Source organism: Nematostella vectensis, chromosome 8 (assembly GCF_932526225.1).
Source record: "Nematostella vectensis chromosome 8, jaNemVect1.1, whole genome shotgun sequence".
Classification (NCBI taxonomy): Eukaryota; Metazoa; Cnidaria; class Anthozoa; order Actiniaria; family Edwardsiidae; genus Nematostella; species Nematostella vectensis.
The window spans coordinates 12,879,477-12,907,156 of NC_064041.1; the positions used below are offsets into that span (position 1 = coordinate 12,879,477).

Consider the following 27,680-nt stretch of genomic DNA (forward strand, 5'->3'; position numbering starts at 1 on the left):
CTTTCTGCAGTCGGATTGGCAATATATCCGAGACACAGTCTTTGAAGCTCCTCTGGAATACTTGTACCAGACGTTGGAGTGAAGTTTGTGCCTTGCTGTATCAATCAATCAATTTCTTTTTCATTTAATAGCTTTACAATACAATTAAAGTCAATATTATTTTCCTGAAAAGTTAAGTATTAAAAGAAATCAACTAAAAAAAATCGTAATCGTAAAAATAGTATTTTTTACATGCCCCCCTCCCCCAACCACAAGCTATTTCAGCTGCACCTCGTCTGTTGCCGTACGTTTCACAATCTTGGTTTCTCTTCTCCTTTAATTGAGTTTAAACATATAAATTCCGAGCAAATGTAATAATATTGACAGTAAAAGAGTAAATGTATGGCACTTCTCCTTGTACAAAAGATTTTTTGGTCCGCTGAAATGGAGACGAACAGCCCCGCTTAAGGGACCGTTCATTTTTTATCGGGGAGGGGGGGCTGGTGGAAATTTTAGAAGCCGCCAATCCCATGTGACATGGGGGAGGTCACTCAGAGAAATACAGAGTCTGTGGGGTGGGTCACCTAAAAAAATACTGGGCTTCTTAAATTTCCCCCGTGCACATAGTGATGTGCACGGTATATCCAGCCAAACGTTATATTCTTTTTTGTTTACTCTGAGCGGACCTTCAAGCCGGCTACGGGCCTGAAGGAGTTGTGCCCCATTGCTAGATGATAATTATGATGACAGTTTATACAGAACGTCTAGCAACCATTGGTCAATAAAAACTCTATTCATTTTTGTAGTAAATAAAGTTGTTGACTTAAGAAAGCTGAAAAAAAAGAATTTTTTTAAACTACATAATTTATCTAGGGGATTGTGTAATAAGAATGGAAAAGCGAAATATTAGTATTCAGCCTGTGTTTGGCATAATTTCCAGGACCAGTAAAATAGAGGCGGCAAACACGTGACCGTGAGAATTTATCGATGCTTTTAATCTCCATCGTAAGTGTGTGACTTCACTTCGTTACAGCAGACAATATTATTATTCAAATTTGTCATAGCTCTGACGTCATAGGTTATTGTACACGTCATCGCGTCCTTTGTCCAAGAACTCTGTCCTTGAACTCTTCCCAGGTCTCCTCGCTCGTTAGTGCTTGGCGTATTTCTTGGAAAAACTTGAAGTACTGATGTTGGTTGTGCCTGAAGCAAAGCAAAACTGCACATCTCAGTAAAAAAAGGAACGAAAATGACAAAGAAAACAAGCAGACAGACGGACAAACGGACGGACGGACAGACATTGCTTACATCATTAGCAGCACTTGTGCCAGCATCTCCTTGGTAACAAGCAGGTGATGGATGTACGCCCGCGTATGGTTGGCACAGCAGTAACACGTGCAAGAGCTATCAACGGGGCCCATGTCGGTACTATAACTAAAATCACGTGATCAACATCAACAAAAGATAGAATGATGCCACATCCTGTTCGACGTATGATTCCTCCTAGGCTCCTTTTTTGCAAGTGAAAAGCCAGCTTAAAGAAAACCACCCGCCATTTCGAATACCTGCACAATATCGAGTCACATAAAGCATCCATATTTTATACGAAATCTGCTCAATGAAATGCTGCTACTGTCATAATACCAAAATAGTTGTGTTCGTTAACTAGAGTAATGAATACACTCTGCCAAATCGTCTTATTAAAAAAGTCTTATTGAAGACGAAAATTTGGCAGAGTCGAGTATTTGACTCTAAAGGAACAAACTGCATGCTAAATATGATTGGGTCTTTAAATATGAGTTTTTGACGATAAAAAGTTTCAGGGTGTTCTCGCGCGGTTTTTCGCTTTATTTGAGAAAATACAAGAATGCCGAAAAACGCCGCTTGGTACGTCGGCTTAAAAACTACCAGCGGTGTACCCCAATGGTGGGGATTTTGCCAAGGTAACAAATAATCTACTGCGCATGTCATTTCAAGATGGCCGTCACTAAAGGGAAAAATGTCATCAACCGATGTAGCCCCCACAGCGCACGGTCGTTTGGTCAGTGGGAACAACGAGCCATATGTCTACGATTCTCACCATTTTCTCTTTCTTTTGGAAATTTAACGAGTGCAGTATATTAACCGCTTGATTGTAGACATCCTAATCATATAGCATTTAAGTTTGGGGGACTAAAAAACTTATTTGTCGGTGTTTTCGCGAGAGGCATGTTCAGAGCGCCTGCTCGACCGACGAATTCTCAATACAATTTAATTTATCCCCAACGATAACCTCACAATAGAAACCATGGAAACTATTGTTCTGCTTGAATACCGCTGCTGAAAACTGCGCCGCGTTGGAATTCATTTAAATGGTCGCCTTTCGTGTACTGCAGCGAGAATTTCTAAAAAACAAAAACAAAAGGCCAAAAAAAAAAACGAGTTGCAGCAATCGTATTTGATGTTCAAGATGCTGGAATGAAGCCCTATATGCATTTAGCATGCAGTGTTCCTTGTATGGGTATAATTATTTTGAAGTCCTAAGGCAGACCGATGATCTACAGTTCTGTTTGTTTTCGTCTCGCTGCGAATTCCGCCCCCCCCCCCCCTTACTTATCACAAAATTAAGCATTCACAGTAATAGCCTTGTCTGACGGGGGGGGGGGGGGGGGGGGGGGGGGTCCGATAAAAACAGACGGGGATGCTCGACAGCGAAATAAATTTTAACCCTAAGGGATAGCACTAAGGACGTAGTCAACAACCAACAACAATTCTTACCACTAAGAGATAGCACATTGGGTGTGGTCGAAGGAATTTTTAACCCTAAAAGATAGCATTACAATAAAGTATCAACCGATCGACTTATGGTTTATTGTCAAATACGTTTCGAGCGATTGGGTCACCACTTAGCGTTAGAAACCCTAGAAGATAGCAGAATCGAAAAAATCTTAACGCCCCCTAAGAGATAGCAGTTGGTAAGAATTTTATACCCTAAAAGATAGGTCGAACACCCCCGTCTACATTTCTGGAGAGTACCCCACCCAACTCCCCCCCGGGCTAGTTTGCGTAATTTAACCCTTCCAGAAATCCTGGAAAAGCCCTGTTTTGAGCAATGGCTAAAGTAGTGTGAACCATGATCCATCCAAAAACTCTACCTGGTTTTATTGAGGTCTATTTCGAAGTCAGTCGTCCTCCGTTTGTCAATCCCCTTTACATGGCGCTCATTATCGGTTTCCTCGGTGATTAGTATTTCTGTGTTATTCATCTCCGCTGGCGACTGGGTCGAGTTGATGTTGGAAGCTTCAGTAGTATTATCTGTGTAGTTACGGTCGCCTTTGAATCGCTTGTGTCGCGAAGGGAAAACTAAAGCAGAACCTCTCTCCGCCAGCTGATAAGGAAAACTGACGAGGAGATTTGAATGAGATTGCAGGGCATCCATTCACTGGTCATCTCATCTTTATCACTTGCAATATCATATCTATCACATGCCATCAATATCACTAATGCCAGTAATCACCAGTATTGTCATCATCATCACAAACACAATTCTCATCATCATCATCATCATAATCATCATTAGCATTGTTGCCACAATTGTTATACTCACCAGATAACCATCACCATATCATAGCATAATCATCTTCATCACAACACCACTACCATCATCATCACCAATAATTATCATTGTACCAATGTCATTATCAAGACTATCATGATCATCATAATCATGACCATCATCCCTTCCCACAAAATCATATGCACCATCAATATCATCACCACTATTATCATCCTTACCACCATCATCATTACCACCATCATCATCAAGACTACCACCATCATCACTATCACATCACCATTAACACATTCATAATCAATAACACTATCAGCATCAACATCACTATCATCATCATCTTATGACCATCATCATCATTTTCATCATGACCATCACCCCTTCTATTAACATAATAGGCACCATCACTAATATTAGCATCACAATAATAAGCATAACCACCATCAGCAATATCAACACCATCATCATCATCTTATGACAATCATCATCATCATGACCATCATCATTGTCATAATCATCATCACTACCATGCCCTTCCACCAGCATCATATGCGCAATCACTATCATCAGCACCACCACCACCATCACCACCAGCTACTAACCATGACCATAGTCTTTAACCTTTTAATCACTTAGCAACTTCATGATCCTAACTACTATATCTTAAAATCAAATTCATATGTAAAATTATTGCATTACTTCTTGTCCTCCCAACTACAGAAGATCCTCCTCTCCTTACCTGGAATCAAAGATGTCCACACCACAGTCTACAGCTTGGAGAACTTCATCTGTAATGAGTGAAAAAGGGGTGGATGTATAATATAAAAAAATGGCAAGTTGGTAAGATAAAAATGACAGCGGTGGATCAAACTTCAGACCAAAATCTTAAAAGCAATGTATGGGAGCTAAAATTCACAAATTTAATTTTTGTTAAGTTCTATACATTAATGCCCTCCCCCCTCCCCCTCCCCCTCCCCCTCCCCAAAACTCTTGAAAGCCTGGACATGATGGATGGAGGGATGTGGACCCCACCCCTATCTTAGTAATAAAAAAAGCAGTATTTCCTTGAAAAAAAAGACCCCATTTACCAACTTTCTGCATGTATGAGTACTTGCCCTGATAAACCCTGGCTGTCCCCCTGAAGGATAGTAAAGTGAATATGATTATTTGCTGGCATATGGAACCATCCACAAATTCTTTAGTACCTGGTGAGGAAATGCCCTGTATCACTCTGGGTTTGTCGCAAGGGAGGACATCCTTTGGCAAAAAAAAAAAAAAGACAACACCTTCAGCTGGATATGTTGACATGCTTGCCTCTATAAGCTGACACCACTGTACATCAGTTTTTAATTATTTTATGTCTTACTGTCGAATCTGTTGTATCGCGACGCCGCATTTTCAAAACATCAATTTGTTTTTGTCTTTTTGGATTTTCTGTTCCGCCAGTCAAATTATTATAAGCCAATCAGATTCTTGCCATCTCTCGCCTAGTGTAGTTGCCTGGCTTTCTGTCACGACACTGTATGTTTTTTGTCCAGAGGATAGTCAGGGAAGTGCACAAAGCGAGATTCTGATTGGCTCAGAATGGTTTTACTGATGGAACAGAAAACAAAATTAAATCATGTTTTGAAAACGCAGGTCGTGATACAATAGATTCACCAGTAAACAACTACTATCTGGTGGCAGTTTAATCTAGTACTGTATTTTGTACAGTGTATATATTTTTATTATATTTGCTTATATTTTTGTATGGATGGTGAAAGCTGCATGACTTCCTGTTATACATTTCTCGAGATTGTTTATCCATTCTTGTGTAGAAATATGGACCAACATTTAAAAAAATCGAAGAACAGAATTGAGATCAAACATCTATGCTTCATCAGTCCTAGCTTGGTACTCCTCCCCCAAGTCTTCTCCTTACCTACATACACACATATACGCACCAGCTTAGTTCAACAGGTGAGTGTGTGAGTGCTTCCGTTTATGGTCTGCATTAACCTTTGATTGACAGTCACATTCATTGGCATTGGCATGCAAGCATGAGGTTGCTGTGTTGTGTTTTCAGTGGGAGTTTTTTATGAACCAGCATATTTTTGTGTGTGTAAAGAGTGACGTGATACACCTACCACTGTGTCCTGTAGAAGACTGATCCAATCACTACTTGCTTTGGGATTGAATCCTTCCAGAACAAACCCTTGCAATAAAAAACAGTAAGAAAACAATTAGGCAGCAAAAGGCAAAGCTTCATAATGAATCTAGACAATGCAACAAATAGCTAATTTCAATAACAATTTTGATTACCAAAATTCTGAATGGTCTAATAAATTGGGTATCAGGTGTTTCTTTTACATGACCTAGACAATATAAGTATCATTTTTTTTTCTTTTGAGATTAACCAAAATGGGTCAGCACGAATAGGAACAGTTCCCATGCAAGGTGCTGCCCTGGTTATTTGGGTAACTTATACCTTTATAATAGAGCTCTAGAGAACACCAACATGACTTATCTTGTTTCCCTTCTTGCCCAAGATAACTAAGCCCAGCTTGCATCACCCAGGCTCACCTGAAACTGGGCGAGTGGCTGTCTCTCTTGCTGATCGGATACGTTCCTCAAGTGAGTCTGATCCTTCAATAGCCCCTAATAGTGAACAGTTTCTGAGCACCTGTAATCAAAAAGGAAACAATTGTCAGGAATGCTCAGAATATAATATATGGTAAATGGTCAACATGGACTTTTTTTAAATGCAATCTGCTTTTTAAAAAACGAAATATAGCTACAATTGTCACCATTCCTTTCCTTGGCACAGGCAAGAAAGCTGAGGGTCAATGTAGCCAGGATTTGAGCAAAACGTTCATAAGTGCAAGAAGTATCATTTTTATGATCCCTAGTATTGGACTGCCATTTTCATTTGTGGACCCATTTTCATACCTCTGATTTTGATGCTACTAGCTCATCCAGGAATTTCAACGTCCTGTCTACTGATTTCTTTATCCGTTTAGCTGTTTGTTTTGAGGCAGGGATAGTATCACACAGGCATTCAGCGACTGTTGGTCTCAGCACCATTAGCTTGGCTAGATACTTCTGCACTGTAAACTTAACAATACTTGAATTAGGACTGTGTTTGGTTAGCAGGGGAGGGATGTGTATTATCAAGGGATGATGATGATGATGATAATGATGTGTATCATCACTATCACATTTTGGATCCCACACATTAGCCGCTAGGCCAAGTCAATTGAGTTGGCATTTTCTATAAGCAAAATGCTGTGATGTGAATGTATGACTAGTTATTAACTTCTAGAAGTGAAACAAAAAAATTCTGATGTGCGCCTGCTCCACTGCAAACGATGCTTTTGCCCATAAGACAGCAAACAAAAAACCCATTGTGGCCAAAGGCAGCTTGGGAGTCTGTAGCAATGTGACAAGCACACCCATACAAGTCTTTGCAGCTATTTCTATTCACTCTTTCTTGGTAGATGTTTTCTATTTCTATGCCTGTGTAGAAAGCCAACTCTGTTTCCAAGAATTTTAAACAAATCACAAAATTATATAACAGTGCTCCCGTCCCCCTAAAAATACACATTTTAAGGTACCTCATAACCCTTGACATATAATAGGCAACTTACACTAAGTGACATTTTAAGTAGAAAATTCAAGCCTAAATGAACACAGAAATGGCTAAAGCTGCCACGCCAGAAAGTAACAAAAAAAAAAAAAAAACTCTGGAAAACAACTATTTGGTTAATTTGTTAGTGCTGAATAATTTGCTTTTTTCTGCTAAAACTGGAGTGCCCACAAGTTTGTCACCCAAAACTTCATGTGTCTGTCAGCCCCTGTTGGAATACATACTTTGCGGCGTCCCCCACTTGTCCAGACAGACACTGCATTATCTTCATTATAACCAGACGGAGGAGTTTGCACAGGGTCTTGAATTGTCAGGAAGCTAACAAAATTCTAAAAAAATGCAATAAAAAAAAGCCAAGAACAAATTGTATTTTGTAAATAAGGGTGTCTTGATAGGAATGCCTTGCAAAGTTTTAAAGGCTATTGATCAGCAGGTACATTATAATTCGAGGATTTAAGTTATATGATATATTTACATTTTTTATAAGGAATATTATTTTTAGGGGTATTTCTCTCGTATATATATATATATATATATATATATATATATATATATAGATCAGTTACGGCTGCATGAGCAACACCAAGCAGATAATTGACAGCCACAACAAATGCATAATCGCCTCATCAATGACAACCGAAGACGTTCCTACCTCCCTCACCACCGCCAATAACAAAACATGCAACTTCAGACAAAAGAACGCGTGCCCCCTTGATGGAAACTGCCTCCAATCATCTGTAATCTACCAAGCTACTGTAACAAGAAAGGACAACAACACCTCCGAAACCTTCGTAGGACTTACCGATAACGAATTCAAGACAAGATATAGAAACCACACCGCCTCATTCCGACACGCTAAACACAGAAACTCGACCGAACTAAGCTAGTACGTATGTAGCCTCAAAGACAACAACATCAAACACTTTATTTCATGGAAAAATGAATTTCGTGCCGCCACAGGAAAAAAGCCTTGTTATGCAACAGCTGAACTATTCAATTTCATCATACATTCAAAGCCATTCAAATTTTGCGCCCTATTTTTATGTAAATTTTTTGTATATAAATAGTATATAAGTGATGGTAGTAATATATTCTTAATAAATCTCCTGATGAGTCAGCAACCCCGAAACAGGCTTGTAGAGATGAAACGGTAGTTCGCATGTTTTTTTTCTTACAAACCAAAATACCAATATATATAAACCAATATATATATATATATATATATATATATATATATATTTTTTTTTTTTTTTTTCAAGCAGCTCACAACTTTATTTTTCTGGCAACGTCAGCTGTTTCAATATATAATTGTGTCTTAAAATATATAAAATATGTTTTTAAATAAACATTTTCGTTTTTCTTGTATGCTCCATTGTAGCGTTTTGCAAAGAGCAGGCATAGATTTAGTGGTTGATTTGCTGTTTTTTTCTGGGTGGAGGCCATAAACAATATCTTTATATTCTAATGCAATGTCTTCACTATTTTTGTCAGTCCACCAATTTTTAAAAGCACTCCAGAATTTCTTAACCTGTTTGCATTAAACAAACAGATGCACTAAATTTTGGATTGAGTCTACGATTTTATCTCTGTAGAAAGAGGCGTTGCATGGGAGGGTGTTATGAGTAAGTTTAAAATAAAACATTTGCAGCTGAACATCCCTGGTAATGAGAAATAGAAGCACGTTGATATGGGCGAGGTTTTCCTGAGTGAAACCACATTTAAGGCGACTTACCACAGTACCAAAAGTTTGACACCTATCCCTTTTGCGCTTTTGCTACACAGGCGCATAGCACTGATTTGTAGATACAAATGTCCTACATTACCAAGGAAGGGTGAAAGTTCATATATGCTGAAATATTTCAAGGTAGGGCGTGGTCTCTCCAAGATATGTTTCACCCTACCTAATCTAATACCATTAATCCTGCCTACAGATCGCAAGTTTCAATGAAATAAATCCATGGGACTTGAAGATACTATCGTTTTCCAATTGAAAGACCCAATACTTTGATGATTAATTAGCATGCTGTGTTAATTGAGAGGTCATTGAAAACCTACCGTCATATCTTTGTCACACATCAAATCTCACACGTATTCATAACGCTGGGATGCTTATTTTTGGTTCAATCACTTCATTCTTGTATTTCATTCTTTCTGATCTGTGATTTCTTTGTTATTGTCATCATTCAGTGTTTTCCTCACCCATTTCATGCCACTTGGCATGGCTTCAAATGGTATTCTCTTTTTTTATACTAAATTCTTATTTTCAGTTGAGACTAGGCTGTTCATATTTTTGTGGCATTTTAAGGCTAAAAATTATTAATGTTCTTAAAGTTTAGTGCTTAGGGAAAGTTCATTTATTATCCTAAGGTGGGTGGGGGGGGGGGGGGGGGGCGTGAGAATTTTGATAAAAGTAAGGGATAAAATTAATTGCCTCCCCCTTTGGGAGGAACAAAAATATCCATGCCCCCCCTTTATGCTTCCCCCATAAGAGTTCTTTTAAAAAAAAGAGTGCACACAAATGAAAGAGTCAAAACCAAAAAAACGGTGTCTCCTTTCATAATAGAAAGGCAAAAATATTATAAGTTAGTATTATTTATAAAATCTCTACTTAAGATGCTAACCTGTAAGCCAAGGAAAGTATGGATTCCATTGCTTTGGTTCGATGTGATTTCTTGTGGTGGTTGGTCTGTACTGAGAAAATAATTTAAAAATTATGTTACAGAAATTATGTCAATTTTCACACTTTGTTGAAAAAGTTGATTCTGTTCAAAACATGTGGCACTTATTAAAACTTAGCGATTTCTTGTATACAAAAATAATGACCTTTAACTTATGTCCAAACTGCTAAGGTTTATAATCGAATTTCAAACCCCTAATTTCCATCTGAAGACCGCGTGGCCTAATGGATAAGGCGTCCGACTTCGGATCGGAAGATTGAGGGTTCGAGTCCCTTCGTGGTCGATTTTTTTTCAATTGTTTTTTTTTTCTTAACCAAGAATTTGATTTTGTTCTAGTCAACATCTCGGGTGTCCGATCTCAAAGGGCTTACTCAAAACATTCACAGAGAATAGAGCAGAGAAAAAGGTGAGTTATTTTTACCCTATCGACATGGACCATAGGGTAAAATTTTACTCGTCTTTCGTGTTTCTTACGAAGATCAATTTGGTAGCAATTGTCAAAAAAGCCTATTTCAGACATCGTACTTAGAATAAAACTATATAATTGGCTACACTTACAGCGTAGGAAGGGTCAGTTGCATCGCCGCTGGCAAGTTCTTGATGTTTTCAGCCAAATCTTGAATGACATGTGGAATGGCTCCCGCGCGTGTATACGCGAGACATGCTGGGGTCTTGAGGTTTTTGCCACCAACTTTAACAACACCAGTACGGCTACGGCCTCTGCGGTGCTCTATCTTCATATGCATGCTATGAGTGGAAGTAATCTTTGCCGCTTTGTTTATAAAATCATCCCGTAAGATGAGAAAACAGATAGAAGAAAATTATGTTATACTGGAGAATTACCCAAAGTGCATCGCCGGCTAGCGTACCACAGGAACCCCAAAGCCAATTTTCTTTCGTTATTCATCTCTTGACTTTTTAGGCGATTTCTTCTGGAGGTTCCCATATTATGCTTGGTCAGCCAAAACAAGTCTCTACTCTTATAAAATAAATAATCAGCCCGAGATTTCATCAACATGCCGAGGATCAGATAGCAGAAAAATATTGCTTCGAACGACTCTTTTTTAGGGGGTATCCGAAAAAAAAAATTTATGCTTCCGAGTTTCTTTTAGGTTATGCCTAGTGCACACTAGCGACATATCGACATAACGACATGGGCGCGCGCACTCTTATTTTCGAAATAACGACATAAGAGAAAAACATGTTTTTTCTTTTATGTCATTATGTCAATTTCGTTATGTCGGGCTAAACATAGTGCGTTTGCCCATATCGTTATGTTGCTAGTGTGCACTAGGCATTATCAATTTTTGGTGTGCAGGTATTTTTAGGGGAATTTTTTGAAATTCCCGACGAGCATCCCTATCAATTTTACCCGGGGGGGGGGGGGGGGAGGGGGGGATGCACAGGCGCAAGAACAAATCGCAGACTGATTAATACTACACTTTGAGGTCACTTTAATTGTGATCTGGTAACTTACAAATTGCAGTCACTCCATATTATAATAACAATCTTGTACATTGTTTGCAGCAGTAGAGAGGCGACTGATAAATTAGCTTCCTTCAAACCTAAGAACAAATTTCTACTTAAATGATTCAACCTCAGAACGCTGACAAAAAAAAATCATTCCGTTTTTTACGCCTCTTTGTAATGCAAATACGACGAAAGTGCCCCAATTAATGGTTTTCAGAAATACAATAGTGATAACAGGTGCACTATCGGTTATCGAGGGCTGTCCGACGTGTGCACGGCTGAACAAATCCGTTCAGTAAACAATAAGTCCTACATTTACTGCGTCTTTGTGGCCTAAGGCCCTCTAATTGACGCTAACTGGATCCGGCGCTTTGACGGGATCCGGTTTCTTCACGCTGCTCGTATCTTGAGCTGCGGCAGCTGGACCTTTGGAGCTACTTGCGGCTTCTTTTCCTGGCTTTGACGTCGTCGTGGTTGCTCCGCTGGTCGCTACAGTAGTCGCCGTTGGGGTGTCCTTAGGTTTAGCGCTGCTGGACCCTGTACCGGCGGGTTTGGACGGAGGGCGGCCTTTATTTGGGCGGCCACGTCCGTTTGAGCGCGGCAGGGGGGCTATTCTGATCATGCCACCTCCGCCACCACCCCTCTTGGCGGGTGCTCCTTTACCATTTGTCTTGGCTGAGTTTTGATTGTCGTCTCCTGACTTGCTTGGCTTTGATTTGTTGGCGTTGTCTGACGTTTTCTTTCTTGGTAGTTCTATTATATGTGACTTGTTTTCTTCCTTTTTGCCTTCCTGCTTGACTTGGCTTTGTTGTTTGGACTTGTTTTCCTGCGCCTGCAAACGAGGCGGCTTATTCTGATGATGAGCACCAGCACTGGGCGCTATAGGCAGGGGCTGTTGTTTTTTCACCTGTGTTGGCTGTTGCTGAGGAAGCTGAGCCGGAGGCTGCTGCTGTTTCCCTGCCAGGTGCATCATTGGACCCTGCATCAACTGCTGAGTCGTTTGCTTCTGCATGTGTTGCATCTGCAGCTGATCTTGTAGCTGCTTCTCTTGTAACTGTTGCAATGGCTGCTGTTTGCCAATTGACGGTGGCTTGCCCTTTTCTTGGTTGAAGAAATCTCGCGTCTGTTCCAGCATTTTCTGGCGCTGTAAGGCTTGGAACATAGCTACCTGGTTAGTAGCAGGCACTTGCGGCCTCGTAGAGATCATGGGAGCCTTAGTATTAGCCATCCTTACTGACGGGGCTCGGGATAATCTTGGCGGTTGAATTGGGCGTGGTTGACCCTGTGGCATGACTTGAGCCATGGTAGGCGCACCAATTGCTGCAGGCGGCCTTTGGATAGGGCCTGGAAATCGTGGATTAACCATGGCAGCATGACCAGCATTCATTTGACCACCCACTGGGCCAAAAGGCCTGTGTACTGCGTGCATCACAGGCTGGTTAGCGCTGGTCTGTATGTGTGTCATCCCATGTTGTTGCTGCGGGCTGGTGGGCTGTTGAGTTTGAGGTCGAACCTGTAGCTGATGTTGCAGCTGGTGCGGTTTTATGTGGACCTGCTGTTGCTGGAAAGGTGTGAACTGCTGTATCACAGGCTGTTGTTGCTGTGGAGGCATCTGGAAGTGCCCAATAGGAGCAGGCTTAGTGAACGATCCGATGGCTGTTGTGAACGGCAGGTTTGGATCCACAGGTGACATGGACACTGGCCTGTTGGACATGTTCAGGGTGGACATCGGAGGACTCTGCGAGAACCCATCCACATGAGGTGGGCTTGGACGCACAGGAACCATGTTTATGCTGGACTGATAGGTGTTCATGCCGCCACTGGAGGTGCTACTGGGCATTGAGGACGTTGGAGTTGATAGTCTCTTTGGAGGTTCGAATGGCTTAGCATTGATATGCTTGATCATGGACGTGTCTGACTGCGATCTATTGTAATCGGCGTTACGGTCATCTCCAGGCTTCTGGACATTTGCGTTGGCTTGGCTTGACGTTGGCTGGAAACCAATGGGTCGTTGGAACTGCATGCCCTGGGACTGCTGCTGCTGCTGTTGTGCAGATTGGAGATGAGCTTGTTGTTGGCCTAATGCGTCCATCTGCTGCTGAGTAGTCATCATCTGGGCTCTCTGGGCCGGCTGGGATGCCTGGCTATAGCCAAACAATGCACTTTGAGGGTCAAAGGGCATGTACACTGTCTGTGCATGCGAGGGTGCGAACATGGAGCCAGTAGCAGACTTGGGCTGACCTTGCAACGTCAGGACTGATGGTGCCTGGGTCCGTGTGGCCACATATGATTGTGTTGCCGTAGTTGGAACCAACGGGATAGACATGAATGACTGTGAACCTTGGAATGAGCTGGCCGAGTAGAGATTGCTGTTAAGAAAGGGCGACTGAAACAATTCTGGTGTCTGTTGAGACAGTGGAGATGGTGCAGATGTAGGCTGTCGAACCTGTGGCATCTGGGTCGCCATCTGATAAGTGTTTGTCACTTGCTGTGCCGGCTGAAGATGCTGCTGGAGGTACTGTGGCGCCTGGCGTTGGTATGGTTGCACCAGGTGAGCGTCCAACTGATACTGGTATGGGTGGATGCTTTGTTGAAGCATGTGCTCCGGTGTAATAATTGGCTGTGACAGAACAACTGGCTCTGCTTGCTGGGTCCTCTCTTCAGAAGGAGCAGTCATGGCTGTTGATAATGGGGGTTGCTGTTGTTGTGGCTTTACTTTACAAACATTCTGCTGTTCAGGCGCGCCAGGCTTCTTATTTGCAACTTGACTCTCCGGTTTAGGGACCTCAGCATTGCTTGCACCCGAATCAGACATGGGTCTACCTTCAGGTGAGCTTGAGGCATTTACCATTCTGCTACCACTTTCACTCTCAACTGATGTCACTCCAACCCTTGACGAAGACACAGAAGAACTCGTCTTGGAACGAATCGCATCATCCCATGTAGATGGACTGGGCATGGAGACGGACAGACTGACTGAAGGAGCTTGTACATCTTCCCAAGCTTTTCGAGCGGCAAACATCTTCCTATTCATCTCGTACATGGTGGGGGAGACTGGTGATGGTGGCCTCTCAGCATTGGTCTCAGGGATATCAACAGATAGTGACCCGCTATTGAAGATGCCATCCTCGTTAGAGCGCTCTCCCGAGTCAGTACTGTAGTCGGAGCCTTTCCTCGGCTGGGCATCGTTTTTCTGCAAAAAAGCAAATTAAAAGTCATTTTAGTTATAAGGTTTGCATACACCCAGCAACAAGTAATAAAAGGTGCGCGATGTAAAAAAGAGAACGAGCTGAAATCAAAACAGACTTGTATATATAGTAAGTAATCTTTGTACGCAAAACTACATAAAAATCCATTACATTTGCTTATTTCTTAGTCTAACCGTTTCTATCGTGTCATCCTTCTTCTCATCATTTGTTGTATCCTCTAATGTGCTCTCGGTGTCTGGATCTCCTTTGATCTGTGAAGTAGCAGTTGCCTTGCCCTCCGCTGGTTCAGTTAAGGCAGCTACCTTGTTTTCCTGAAATTTGCAAAGTAACAAACGGATTGAGAATGGATCCAAGAATAAGAAACAATGTGCTGATTGCATGAATGACAATATTAAGCATATCTTTTTTTGAGTGTTTACTTTGGACGCCATGAAATTGGTTGCAATATGCCCATGTCAACAGTTGAACAGTACTGCCGACCAAGAATATTCTGCCTTAATTCCGATCACCAAATCCATAATATAAAAACTATTGGCTTTTGGCTTGTAACTATGAATTTAGCATATGAGGTATGACATATTTATTGATAAGTTTTAAATCATCGAGCAGTTAATACCGACTTCTGTCAAATAAAGTACATTGTTAAGAATTCTAGGCCTTAGATTCAACAATTCTTTCATCACCTGACTAGCTGTGTTGGATGAGGCTGAATCCGTATTGTTCTCAACAGACCCTTTTTTCGATTCTTCATCAGCAGGAGCCTTACGTTTGCCTCTCTCAAACCGTGGTGGTCTCTCCCGTTGTGGCTTGGGCTGCTGCTTCTTATCTCCGTCCTTGTGTTTAGAAGTGCCCTTGCTTTCAGAGTCTTTGGCGTTCTTCCCTCTGTGTTTGTGATGGTCGTGGTGTTGGGTTGTATCCTCGTGCTCCTCTGTTGGTGCCATTGATTCTATTTCTTTAGTCATCTCCTTCAATTCATCCTCTGCTGATTTGTCCTCGAAACTGGACTCCATGAGCGAGTTCTGCATACTAGCCATGACAGACTATGGAAAGAAAAATTTGAATATTCACTTGAGAGTCAAAAAAACTCTAGAAACAAATGAGCTCTTTTCCATCTAGCACCATATCAAATGTCTCTACAAGGTAAAATACATAAATTATACTCACACTGTGAGTCTGACGTGAAGACGGCTTTCCACTGCCAACAGCTAGAGGGTCTGGAACGTTAGCAGGCAACACCATGGCAGCACTAGGAGCTTTAGCTGGAGTCACTAAGGTAAGCGGTTTGTTCCACGCATTGAACACTGGAGGTGGAGGAGGTGACAGCGGTCTTTCTACAGTGATTGGACTGTTGCGCTTAGTTGAGCTTGTACTGGATGCATTGCTGCCCACACTACCGGGAGGTACTATAGCAGTGTCGACGCCCACAGGGATCTTTCCCGCAGCTTGTTTTGGTTGGGAGGTTGGAGTGGGCAAGGTGCTTTGGTGCTGCTTGGTGAATCTTGGCGCCTTTCCAGGTTGATTTTTCTTGAACTTGGCATCCCCCCTCTGAGCTGCCTTTTCCTCGGTTCTACGCTTTTTCTCCTCTTCTTCTCGTTGTTTCTCCTTTAGTTCTTTTTGTGCTCGCTTTGAAGTCACTTGCACAAAGCCACTAAGAGTAGATGAAATGTCTGAGTCATCATCAGTGAAGTCATCAATACATATCACGCCCGCAACATTGTGCAAGTCGTACTGCTTGATGTCTGCTTTCTTCACTGCTTGATCTGGGCGCTTAGAAGCCTTCGCCGCATCGCTTCCAATACTATCAACAGCTATGAACTCATTGCCCTTCATCTCTTGTCTGTTCTGCCCACCAGCAAGTTTGCTTGTTGAAGCATCTCCGGTTTTAGCAGCAGGCAATGCTCCTTTAGGTTCCGTGGTGGACGCCTTAGAACCATCAGCGGTTACCTGCTGCTTTTCGGCTAAAAAATGATCTCCCTTTTTTTGAGTGTTGCGTTGGTTGTCACGACGAGGGCCAGACCTTGAGGAGTCATCACGGGGGCATTTTTGACCAGCATGTCTTCCATCTGAAGTTGAACGACTTCCAAAGCCTCCCTTTCGATTGTCCTTTCTAGGCACGTCAGTTTTGTCATCCTTTGGTTTTGGCTTGGGTGTTGAACTGAGTTCCTCTTCCCAGTCCTCAGACTCTTGTAAGCCTACTTCATTTTCAGGGGCTTCTGAGTTGGGAATGTAGCTCCCCCTGCCCCTACCTCGACCTCTTCCCCTGCTCCAGCTCGAGTCACGTGTATCACGACCAATCCCTCGAGACCTGCCACGTCCTAACCCTCTCTGCTGTGCAGCGGCACGTTCTTGCTGTTTCTGAAACCTGGGTGGTTTTTCCTGTTCACGCCTTTGCCTTCCAAAGCCTCTTCCTGCTGGACTTCTAAGAGCTCTGCCACCAGATGCGCCGCGCACACCTCTGCCAATGCGGTTCGCACTTCTTGGTCGTTCTGTGGATCTTTCCGCTCCTTGTTTTTTCCCACCATCTAACTCATCACCTGATCTTTCTTCTGATGCCGATGTTGCTGTGGTATAGCTACTTGAATCTGACTGACTACCTTCATCCTCAGAAACATCCTCATACTTTGGTTGCGGTCTGTAGGTGCCTCCAGACTGAAGCCGACCACTTCCAATGAATTTGCCTCTATGTGCAACACCACCACGCCTTGCACCTCGTGCAGAATAGCCACCTTTTCCACGAGTTGGGAAGGGATTGCGCACTTTGCTATCACGAGTACTGGTGCGTTGTGTTCCATCCCTACCTGTTCGACCAGTCCCTCTAGGGGCTCTGTTTCTTTCACGATCTCTCTCTGCAACAGTGTCTTGGTCTTTCCCTTTGATATTTCCTACTTCTTGTTCAGGCTCTCTGAGGGATTCTTCCTGTGTCTCCCTGTCTTGTTCTTGATCTCTTTCTCCATCCCTGTCACGCCCTTGGTAACGATCACCATCACGTGTTCGCCTCTGATCACAACTCCGTTCTTTGCTTTCTGAATCTTTTTCTCTAGGGGTCAACTTTTTAGAGATATCCTCTTTTGAACCCCGGTTTTCCTTGTTCCAAGCATTTGGTTTCCTGGAATCAGATGGTTGTCTTTGCCTTCCTTTTCCGTCTCTGGGTTCTCTATCCTCCTCACGCTCCCTCTGTTCTCGCCTATCTTGGTACCTTTCCCCTCTCCTATCATTTCGTTCTCCACGCCCAGATTGTTTGTAGGGTCTTTCTTTTTCTTGTCTATCTCGTCGGTCTCTTTCGGGTCTTTCTCTATCTTGTCTTCCCTTGTCACTTTGATACCTTTCATCTTTCCTCTGAGATGGTTTTTCTTGAAGCCTATCTCCCCCCTTGTCAGATCTATCTTTCCAAGCCTCCTTGGGCGCACGATCCTCAATCTTTTCTTGAGGTTCAGATTCGGCTTTAACAGCAATACTTTCCTCGGATAGATCGTCGGATTTTGTAGTTTCTCTGAGAGGTGACCTAATGTCTCGCTTTGTCCTAAGTCTGCTATCCCGTGAGGAAGCCTTAAAATCACTTCTTCCCCTGAGACCAGCACCACGCCCTCTGCCCCTCACTGGAAAGCCACCTCTTCTCGACTGACTCTCCGGCTGGGACTCCCTATCCCGACTAGTTATCTTGTGGCGATGCTCCTCAACATAATCTTCACTTTCATCAATCTTACGTTTCTGGACCTCAGATTTTCGGGACTCAGATTCTTGCTTTGAAGTGACATCACGTTCATCTTGCCTGTCTCTGCCTTTGAATTCGCCTTTCTGCTCCTTTCTATCACGACGCTGCCTGTCATCTCTATAATCCTCAAGCTTATCATTTCTTGGCCTTTCTTTCCTGTTATCTTTATCTGGCCTGTAACTTCTTCTGTCTCTATTCTCAGAATCTTCTATTACACCATCGCGCTTAGGTTTCCTGTTATCCGATGGTTCTCTCTTATCTTCAGTCTTTATCTCTGCCCTGGAATCATCCTGAATCCTAGCCTGCTGTTGTTCTCGATCTTTCTCTTTCTCACCAACACTCTCTAAGGACATGATGCTGGCAACATCATCACCAGCAGTACTGCTGCTTTCTGATCGCTTCATGATGCGTGTAACAGGGGGTGCACTCTCACCTGTACGGCCCAGCGGTACTGGATGAGTTGGTGATGCAGGCCCTGGAAAAACATTAATTATTATTCAGTGTTAATGGCATATTGCAATGCTAGACTTCAATGGAGGTTTTAAAAACAATAGTTATCATTAACACATTTGACTTTAGACTCCAGGTTACACCTTAAGCCATTGTTACAACACAGGAATTAATTCGTAATAAGAAAAAACGGGAGAAAAACTGGAAAAGGTAGGCAATAAACACTGTACCTGCATCAGGAATAGGCTTGGGTCGTGCAGCTTGAGGTGGTGCATCAGAGTAGTCCCTTGACTGTGGAACCTGTTGCTGCTTATGCTGGGCTTGTGGCCGGCTGGCTTGGTACTGCTGCTGCTGTTGGTATTGCTGGTGTTGCTGTTGTCTCTGTTGCTGAAAGCGTGGTGGAATTGTTCTGTTGAAGTATCGGGAGCCACTGGACCTTGACGCATCACTGGAGTCACTGTCGTTCCTTGTCCGCAAAGGCCCATCATGTCTCGGAGCTGAGGGTCGCTGATCTGATGGAAAGCTGGAAGATTCTCGGTTTCTCTCTTCCCAATCTCGCTGTTCACGTTGCTCTCGTTCCTCCCTTTCCCTGAAAAGCTCTTGTTCTCTCATCTCGGACTGCCTAATCTCTGAATTATGCTTTTCCGCCATAGTCGCATCCTCATCGTCTTGAAGTTTGTCTGCTTTACCCTCTTCTTCTCTGGCCTTTCTCTTCTTATCAAGTGCTTCCAGCTTGGCCATGGCTGCTGCTTTGCGTTCTGCCTGTAGCTTAAGCTCTTCTTCTTCCCGTCGTTTCCGTGCACGCTCAATGGCTGCATGCCTCTCTTCCTTTATTCTCTGCTGTTCAGCCCACTCTTTCTGCCTCTCTTCATTGGGTGAAGGTGGTCCAGCAAACTCCCCTCGTCCAGTTACAGGACCTCTGCCATGCTGCATGGGTGGGGAGGCACCTAGTGGTGGATACTGTCCAGGAGGCGCCCTATGCTGTGGAGGGTGCTGCATGTTCCATGGAGAGGGTCCAGAGGGGCCATACCCTTGTGTTGGTGGAGGGGCCCTGTTGTCAAAGGGTCTTGTTTGTGGGGGTATTGGGTGTCCCATTGATGCGCCGCGCTGGCCTTCTCTATCAAAAGAAGGATGACTGGGAGGATCACCCCAAGCTGACCGAGGCTGCTGGGAAGGATGACCTCCATCCTAAATAAGGAGAATAGATGTGTTATTCCTGACATGTAAAAAAAGTAGAAATGCAGATCAACTAAAGACCCCAGGGCTTTCATTAACTTTCAGAGTAGGTGGTGGAGATTGATAAGTAGGGGGTGGAAGTTATTTTATCTTTTTAGTTCAAATAAAAATAAGTAGACTTTTTTTAAAAAGTAGCCGGTGCTCAGTGGAAAATAGCTGGTGCTTCCGCCGGCCGCCAGGGCCTAATGAAACCCCTGGACCCAATGAAAAATAATGGCCTAATTCTTCCTCACACGCAGACAAATCTACATAGTATCCAACAACACCACACACCACCCCCACCTCGAACCATATGAACAGTTCATTGAAAAACAATGTATCTCTTGCAATGGGGTGCATTAGACATTCATGCACTGATTTAAGGTAGAAATGAACTTAGAAGGCCTCAGTACAAATTCTTGAAGAGGGAAAATAGTGTGGAATATAAATTTTAACAAGTAATACATCATGTGCGATTTATAAGCAGTCTATAAACATTTCCACATATTTTCACTCATCACAGTTATATACAGATTGTGTTGGTACTTCATGTTAACGGTTCATTACTGCACATACCTGACCATGTCTTGGCGGGTGCTGGTGATAGGGTCCAGAAACGTCCCTCTTCTCGTTAGCAGGCTTGCCCTCAGGTCTATCTCTGTCACTCTCTTCTTGCCTCTCCCTATTTTCCTTCTTGGTCGAGTCTTCTTTGTCCGTGTCATCAGGATCTTCAAAATTTAACTTAGCAGTGTAATCTACTTCTCCATGAGCCGTCGCCCAGCCTCCATCATCATCATCATCATCCATAGCTTGGATATCCTCTGGGCGCAACAGAGCTGGGCGAGGTTTAGACTCTTCTCTCTCTCCGTCAGGCTTCATGTCTGCAGGCCTAGGAGGAAGTCTTGAACCTGGCCCTTGCCTGGGCACAGGAGGTCTGCCATTTGGGTCTCCATATCCGTGGGGTGGAGGTCGACCACCCTGGTAGTTCCCATTGTACTGGTTTGGTGGATAATTTCTGTTAAACTGCAAAATGAAGTGATCATAGTTATCTTTACAATGAGCTGGGCGCTATCCATGGTGCAAATACCCAAACAGCAAAAAAAATTGCTCCAGCTTGAGCGCATTCTCAGCATAATTAAATCTTGGGGTATTTTTAGACAAAATCTATAGGTTGAAAATACCATATACAGCATCACTAAAGTAGTATTTTTATTGAACACATATGGGCTTCTACTCAAGGCAAAATTTCAGCTCTTTCCTACTAGCCCCAGGTGAATTCATCTGCTGTCTGCTAAGATTGAGAAAAACACCCCAAACTAATCCAGTTAAGATCATTTGCGCTTGTTGTTTGAGCTCCGGTAATGAAATGCTAAAAACGAGCCCTGTCATAGGGTCTAGATGATGGCTCACCTGGTAATCATGAGGGGGTCTCCTATAGTATCCACCTGGTCCTGGTCTACCATTATACATCTCATGGTCACGCCCAACGCCATAATCAGGTGGTGGACCTGATTGGGAAGAATGACAGAGACAACGTGTAAATAAGCTTTTGGAATTGATACACAGCTAACTGGGGGAATGGTGAAAAACAAATCTAAGCTTACAGCAGATACATATTTAGTCTGATCACAGAGGCAGTTCAGGAGAGCTCCCAGTGTTCTGGTTTGGATAGAATTATATGTTGGTACCTGCCCCCAACCAAATTTCCATTTTTGAAATCCTGAATTATAACATTCAGATGTTATCAAAAGAGCTTTCTTTAACAACTGGTTCTATGTAGCCTGGATGCTTGAAAAAGTCATTGCAAAAAGTCAAAATCAGAGTACAAGACAGATAAAACATTCCTGTGCACCACCTTGATAGTTATTCACTATGACAGCAAACCATAATGAGAAAAGTGCAAGACGAGGTGTGCTAGATGGAGTGACAGAATAATGGTGTGACGATTACTGAAAAAAGGTAGACCATCACACTTACCAGGCCCACTTCGGTCCATCCATGGTGGTTCGTCTGAAAAAAGAATTTTGTGGGAAATTAGCAGAAATACCTAGATTTCTATAGAAAACTGTTGATTAAAGCCAAACACTATTCTTGGTATTTAGTACAAGAGGACAAGGCTATGGGCATCTTAAGTTTAATTAACAAATTTCCCATAGTTTTCTGTGGTATGTACTTTTATACACCACAAATATAGTGGTGTATAAGAGTACATACCACGGAAGACTATGGGGAAAACACAAACAACGAAAACAGTATTTTACAAAATCAAAACAGTGCACGCTCATTAGAAATGGCGTGTTTTCTTGTGCGTGTTCAAGAGCATGCAACCGGTGTTTGCAGTGTGCACAGATAAACAAAAATTGAAAACTTCAGCTTCAAAGCCCTGCAGTCTTTGTTACTTTCAGTGTCCTTTTGCTAGGATGGAAAATATATTTACTAGAAAAGATTGAGAACCAAATTTCTCGAATTTGAATCAAGGATTTTCGTTTCTTTCGCTTCAAGTGAACCTGCAAGGATTGCGGGATGTCCTCTGATTTGCCATAGCTAACAACCAATCAACAAGCAAGTGTTTTAGAAATGGAGATCCTCTATAGAGAGGGTCATGGTTTTGGCTTTACAAATTACTGCAAAAAACTGTTTACATTTCATAATAATTAGAATAGACATTTTTTTGGGTTTGAATTTCAGCAATAGCTTAATCATGTGATTAGATCAGAAGTCATGTGTTCTGTATAACACTCTGTGACAACATAATTAAGAAGTCCAACCATAGGCTCTATGCCTTGAGGACACTTAAACGCTGTAATGTAGACTCTCTAGACATCGTCACTGTCTATTGTGCCCTTATAAGGCCTATACTAGAAACTGCTCCTTTGTTTTAGGATACCTTTTTTATGCAAGTAAAAAAGCGCGCTCTGTCCATTATATTTCCAGGCCTACCATATGATAGTGCCCTAGCTGTTTCCAGGCCTACCATATTATAGTGCCCTAGCTGTTCCCAGGCCTACCATATGATAGTGCCCTAGCTGTTCCCAGGCCTACCATATGATAGTGCCCTGGCTGTTTCCAGGCCTACCATATGATAGTGCCCTAGCTGTTTCCAGGCCTACCATATTATAGTGCCCTAGCTGTTTCCAGGCCTACCATATGATGGTGCCCTAGCTGTTTCCAGGCCTACCATATGATAGTGCCCTAGCTGACAAAAGTCATCAGCTCCACACACCAAGACAATCACCTACATTGCTGGGTCAAGGACCAAAGTCATCAGCTCCATACACCAAGACAATCGCCTACATTGCTTGGTCAAGGACCAAAGTCATCAGCTCCACACACCAAGACAATCCCCTACATTGCTTGGTCAAGGACCAAAGTCATCAGCTCCACACACCAAGACAATCCCCTACATTGCTTGGTCAAGGACCAAAGTCATCAGCTCCACACACCAAGACAATCACCTACATTGCTTGGTCAAGGACCAAAGTCATCAGCTCCACACACCAAGACAATCACCTACATTGCTTGGTCAAGGACCGACTTACGCAGCGTAATACCAAATACACCCTTAGATCCCACAGTGTATAAACATTAAGACATGTAACACGACCAGATTTTCATCTTTTGTCACAGACCAGTATGCTATAGACATTTTGTAACGTGGAAGTTCCATACTTTATACTTTATTTATTATCGTAATTATTGTATTGTTGTCTGCTGACTGCAACTATAATTTAGAAGTCTGTTCTACAAGAGTTGCAATTATCTATCTAGGCTTATTCTACAAGATTGCACTTACTTTAGTATAGTAGTTTCAAGGACTTACGTGTATTGCGAACCACTGGAGGTGGACCGTGCAAGCCTTCCTTTCCGTCTGGCTTTCCATCGCCACCGTTGCCACCACCTAAGCTTGGGAATTCCCGATTGAAGTAGGGAGATGGTTGGTGAGAGTAGGGTCTCCCTGTAGAAGAAGGATGCACTTTAAATAGGATTTAAGGTATATTTCCATTTGCAAGGATAAGGTATCTTTGCAGTAACATTACAGATTCTCTTAGTTGCAATTTTTTTCCCATCCTCATTCGACATATCTACACACAATAAGGTATTCATACTGTAAATTGTATATTTTAAACTGCAATAAGACACTCAAACCAGAAAGGCCAGATATTACCATGCAAAATTTAGGCTTCTTGTACAGTATTCTTCGATTTTAAAATTCTGTAAACACTCTGTAAAAATCTGTTGATATCTAAAGCTATAATTATCATGTGGCCTAGGAAATGGTAGATAAACAGGCTTGGACCCAGGGGGTGCAGGGGGTGCGAACACACCCCTCCAAAACGGCAGAAGGTTCACTTTCGGTTCTCAATAGAACATGCTATTTGTAGACAAAACTATAAAGCATAAGCTAGTTCATTCTGGTATGTAGCCAAATTCCGACAATAAACGTCCCGAGGAGATACTACAAGGGCATAAAGAAAATCCCTATTTGTTCTTTTGGGGGTGGTCAGAAAAGGCACTCCCCCCCTCCTCGGTCCATTTTTTTTAATTTTGCACCCCCCCCCCCCCCCCCCCAAGAAAAATCCTGGGTATGGGCCTGATAAATCTCTCAAAATAAGAACACAATTATTTTGTTGCACAATACGATATTATGTATTTTCTTGTTTAGAGATGAACATTTTCAAAGACCTATAGTAGACATTTTCCATGGAAAACATTGAGACTGCATAAGAGAAAATATATCCAAGCAACTATTGTTCAAACCACTATTGAAAATATAAAAATGAGTCCTTGTAACCATGCTTTCAATAATGATTGTGAAATTGTTGTTCCAAAATCAAGATTCAAATGAATGTAAACAAATGTAACAATAAGTGAATATCAGTTATCGCCCTGCTCAATAAAAACTCTTACTTTACCCAAGATCCACCAGGTATATAATGAGAGTGGTTAATGAACAAACTTGCTACACAGGTTGTTTTTTGTGCATCAGTTATAGAAAACACCTGTGATACTACAGCTAGCCTCAGCCATGCATGTAATTACCCCTTAGATACAAAAGTTATGCTGACAACATATACAATTGTCCCAATATATAATATGCAAGGGCTTGGATGCAAAACACAGACACACTTAGTAGTTGCTAGCGAAATGACACAAGGCTATATTTCAATAGCTACCTGTAGTAAAGAATTGATCATCTTTAGACTAGAACACACAAGCCACCAAACACAAGGACAGGTGTATCTAGCCTTTTCAACTCAATCGACCTGGTTTTGGGAGACACACAACACGTATCTACTGTATTAGAAACTCAGTTTTCTATTATTGCGCTTCTAGACATTTCTCTTCGACGTACTCGCTTTACCACCGGCAAAACAAAGCTTTTAAAACTTTGAATAAATTATTTTCGAACGATGCTATTGTCACAAAAGGATTTTTTTTTCAAAAAAAAAATTTATTTAATGATACATACTTTGCAATGATGTGATCTAAAATAAAACTCGATTTAAACAAAAAGGCTCATATAAAAAAGGGGAAACAATTTGGTTACGTAAATATGAGATCGAGTTCGTGCTTGTCAAATGTACCGGTGTGCTGCAGGAAGCTGAAGTTTAGCTTGACAAACACATTTTCTAGTGTTTTAAACGGAAATACCATAACTATTAACATTTATCATTAAAACTATTGCTTTAACTTGTGTTATAAATCTTGGTCAATACTTGACAACAAAACAAATGTTGCATAAGGAAGTCCACACACAAAGGGATGCATTCAAATTAGCGAAGCAGATAGAACAACAACACACGAACGAAGCGCTTCGATTATGGACGCTTTCCGTTTAATAATTGTAAATAAAATAACGCAAAAAAAACCTACCTTGACCACCAGCCTCGTTTGACGAAACACTTCCCCATGTTTTTCCCTGAGATTCGTTTTTGTCTGGATGCGATGTCCCGGTGATGGCAGATTGAGTTTGTGTTGGATGCCTGCTCGGTGGTTGTGTTGGGTACGATGATGGCGGCGTAGGCCGCTGAGGTTGCAACGGCGGCTGCTGTGGTGCTGGCGCATTTACTGGAGCTGTTGTAGAGCTTGGTGGTGGTGCTGGCACTGTTGTAGTCGCAGGTTGTGATGTTTCCGTCTTCTCTTTCGCAGTTCCCCATCCTCCACCGCCACTTGGAACTAAACTAACTGTAGGATCGTTGCCTGAGTTTTCGCTTTTCAATGAAGGTAAATTTGCCGGTGGTGGTATTCGTCTGCTAGAACCGATCTTTCCCAGACTCTGTAATCCATGGCGGGCAGCTCCTACAGAAACCAAATGATCAGTTTGCAAACCACGAGCTCAGCCTAAAAAATACCTCGAAGGACACACTACTAGACCACAAACAAACGCTAGCTTCCACATCAACCAAGCGATGGGTTACGACGGTAACAAAAACTCGCACGATTACTGAGAAACATCGCACAAAATTAAACCAAGGATACCGAAGCATTATATATAGAACATCTGGACTTATACTAAAATAATTTCAATTAAATATATAGCAGAGAAAATGCTTACAAACCTGTGTTGGTTTTGGTTTCTACTTTCGTCCCTTTGTACGTTTGGTTTAGGTTAAGCGTCGAGTACTTTGTCTTCCCTGCATTTTCCTTTATTTTTCCAGCCAAGCGGTCGGACATTCTGGATAGGCAGTCATGAAGGAAATAAAAAAGAATCGCCTAAATATCCCGCTTCAACGTTTAAACTTTTCGTGCGACTTGCCAATATGGCGGAAGGGCGATAATTTCCTTGACGTTTCTAGCTACCGATCGACCTTTGTAATTCTTCAGAATTTCTTTGCAAGAGCTCCAACAAGGAAAACTCTATGCTTTCTTAAGTGCTTTTCTTGTTCGGATAGGACGGTCAGTCCTTGGATTGTTCTAGATTGCAAGGATGGAGTTTTCAAAGCCAAGATGGTGGTTTTACGACAACGTCAAAGCCAGGAGCGGGATTAAAATTTTACAAGCTACGTTCCCGATGGCGTGACGTAACCAACAAAAGCACGTACCGACACGACACCGACGCCGTCCGAAGTCACGCCGAAAATGTCATTGTTACAAAAAAGCATTATAAAAATGTTCCGTTATTGTTGGATCAGCCAAAAACAATACAAAATAATAATTTGTAGCTTTCTAAAGATTTAAATTGCCATTAGAACTTCCAAAATGATGCATGCGAAATTACTCAATGCATATTCATTTGGCGTTATTATTGATCCGTGACATCCGACGTGCATCACGTCTGGGTTGTAGTTGCAAGTTCAAGTTCAAGTTTATTATAACATTATAAGAAGCGAGCAGGTTGTTTTATAGAGCATATTATGTCCCTTTGCTTATGTTGACCGTTTTTACTCGAATAGGCGCTTCCCTCAAATAAACGCCTTCTCCGAATAAGCGCCCATATCAATAAATCTCATTTTGTCGTTTTTCTAGCTTCCTCAGTAAATCCCTTATACATTTCATTTTGATCTTTTTTTTTCGCTTTTTTATCGCTCTAGAACAACACTGCGTACACCGATAATTTTAACTCGTAAACTTACTAAAAAAAAATAGGCCCAGACCCTGACGCTTTAGAGTATCACAGGTTTCCCGCGTACTCGTCCCAGGCCCTGAGCTTGCCAAAAGGCATTTCTTCATATAGTCCAGCGGATATGTGCAGATTTTACCTTGAATTGCGCACTTTCTGCTAAAGTTATCAATTTTAGCATAGTAATAATTTTTGATGCCTCTTACAAGATAGGCTATAGAGCCAAGATCA

General features: G+C 42.2%; 2 protein-coding genes and 1 non-coding gene across 4 annotated transcripts; 1 reads left to right on the plus strand and 2 right to left on the minus strand.

Moving 5' to 3' along the window:
* Positions 1-953: 953 nt before the first annotated feature.
* On the minus strand, positions 954-10,694 carry LOC5516276 (queuine tRNA-ribosyltransferase accessory subunit 2). Of its 2 annotated transcripts, XM_048731729.1 has the most exons (11): positions 10,391-10,691; positions 9,776-9,845; positions 7,379-7,483; positions 6,458-6,622; positions 6,092-6,191; positions 5,656-5,723; positions 4,735-4,786; positions 4,269-4,317; positions 3,114-3,359; positions 1,288-1,413; positions 954-1,182 (listed from the first exon to the last, which is right to left on the minus strand). In XM_048731729.1, the coding sequence occupies exons 1-11, from the start codon at positions 10,576-10,578 to the stop codon at positions 1,071-1,073; spliced, it is 1,281 nt and encodes a 426-aa protein (XP_048587686.1). In that variant the 5' UTR covers positions 10,579-10,691; the 3' UTR covers positions 954-1,070. The 2 variants fall into 2 exon arrangements, with proteins under 2 accessions (XP_048587686.1, XP_048587687.1); XM_048731730.1 differs by lacking the exons at positions 954-1,182; positions 1,288-1,413 and adding an exon at positions 2,046-2,363 and having other exon boundaries at positions 10,391-10,694.
* Trnar-ucg lies at positions 10,043-10,115 on the plus strand. Its single transcript has one exon. It is a non-coding gene; the product is annotated as a tRNA-Arg (tRNA).
* A 571-nt stretch (positions 10,695-11,265) lies between the features above and the next one.
* LOC5516224 (protein PRRC2C) lies at positions 11,266-26,885 on the minus strand. The gene is made up of 11 exons (XM_001636259.3): positions 26,449-26,885; positions 25,763-26,188; positions 23,709-23,843; positions 21,866-21,898; positions 21,299-21,396; positions 20,465-20,911; positions 18,904-19,861; positions 15,676-18,698; positions 15,195-15,551; positions 14,685-14,822; positions 11,266-14,495 (listed from the first exon to the last, which is right to left on the minus strand). The coding sequence occupies exons 1-11, from the start codon at positions 26,561-26,563 to the stop codon at positions 11,646-11,648; spliced, it is 8,580 nt and encodes a 2,859-aa protein (XP_001636309.3). The 5' UTR covers positions 26,564-26,885; the 3' UTR covers positions 11,266-11,645.
* Between the last annotated feature and the right edge of the window lie 795 nt (positions 26,886-27,680).

Bases quoted from the DNA above. Each gene is read 5' to 3' on its own strand.
- LOC5516276 (XM_048731729.1), bottom strand. From the start codon at position 10,578: ATGCATATGAAGATAGAGCACCGCAGAGGCCGTAGCCGTACTGGTGTT. The intron at 7,484-9,775 runs GTTAGCATCTTA...GCATTTTTTTAG, and splicing joins ATACTTTCCTTGGCTTACAG to AATTTTGTTAGCTTCCTGAC. The intron at 1,183-1,287 runs GTAAGCAATGTC...GCTTTGCTTCAG, and splicing joins GCACAAGTGCTGCTAATGAT to GCACAACCAACATCAGTACT.
- LOC5516224 (XM_001636259.3), bottom strand. From the start codon at position 26,563: ATGTCCGACCGCTTGGCTGGAAAAATAAAGGAAAATGCAGGGAAGACA. The intron at 26,189-26,448 runs GTTTGTAAGCAT...TGGTTTCTGTAG, and splicing joins AGAAACCAAAACCAACACAG to GAGCTGCCCGCCATGGATTA. The intron at 18,699-18,903 runs GTACAGTGTTTA...ATGTTTTTCCAG, and splicing joins CAAGCCTATTCCTGATGCAG to GGCCTGCATCACCAACTCAT.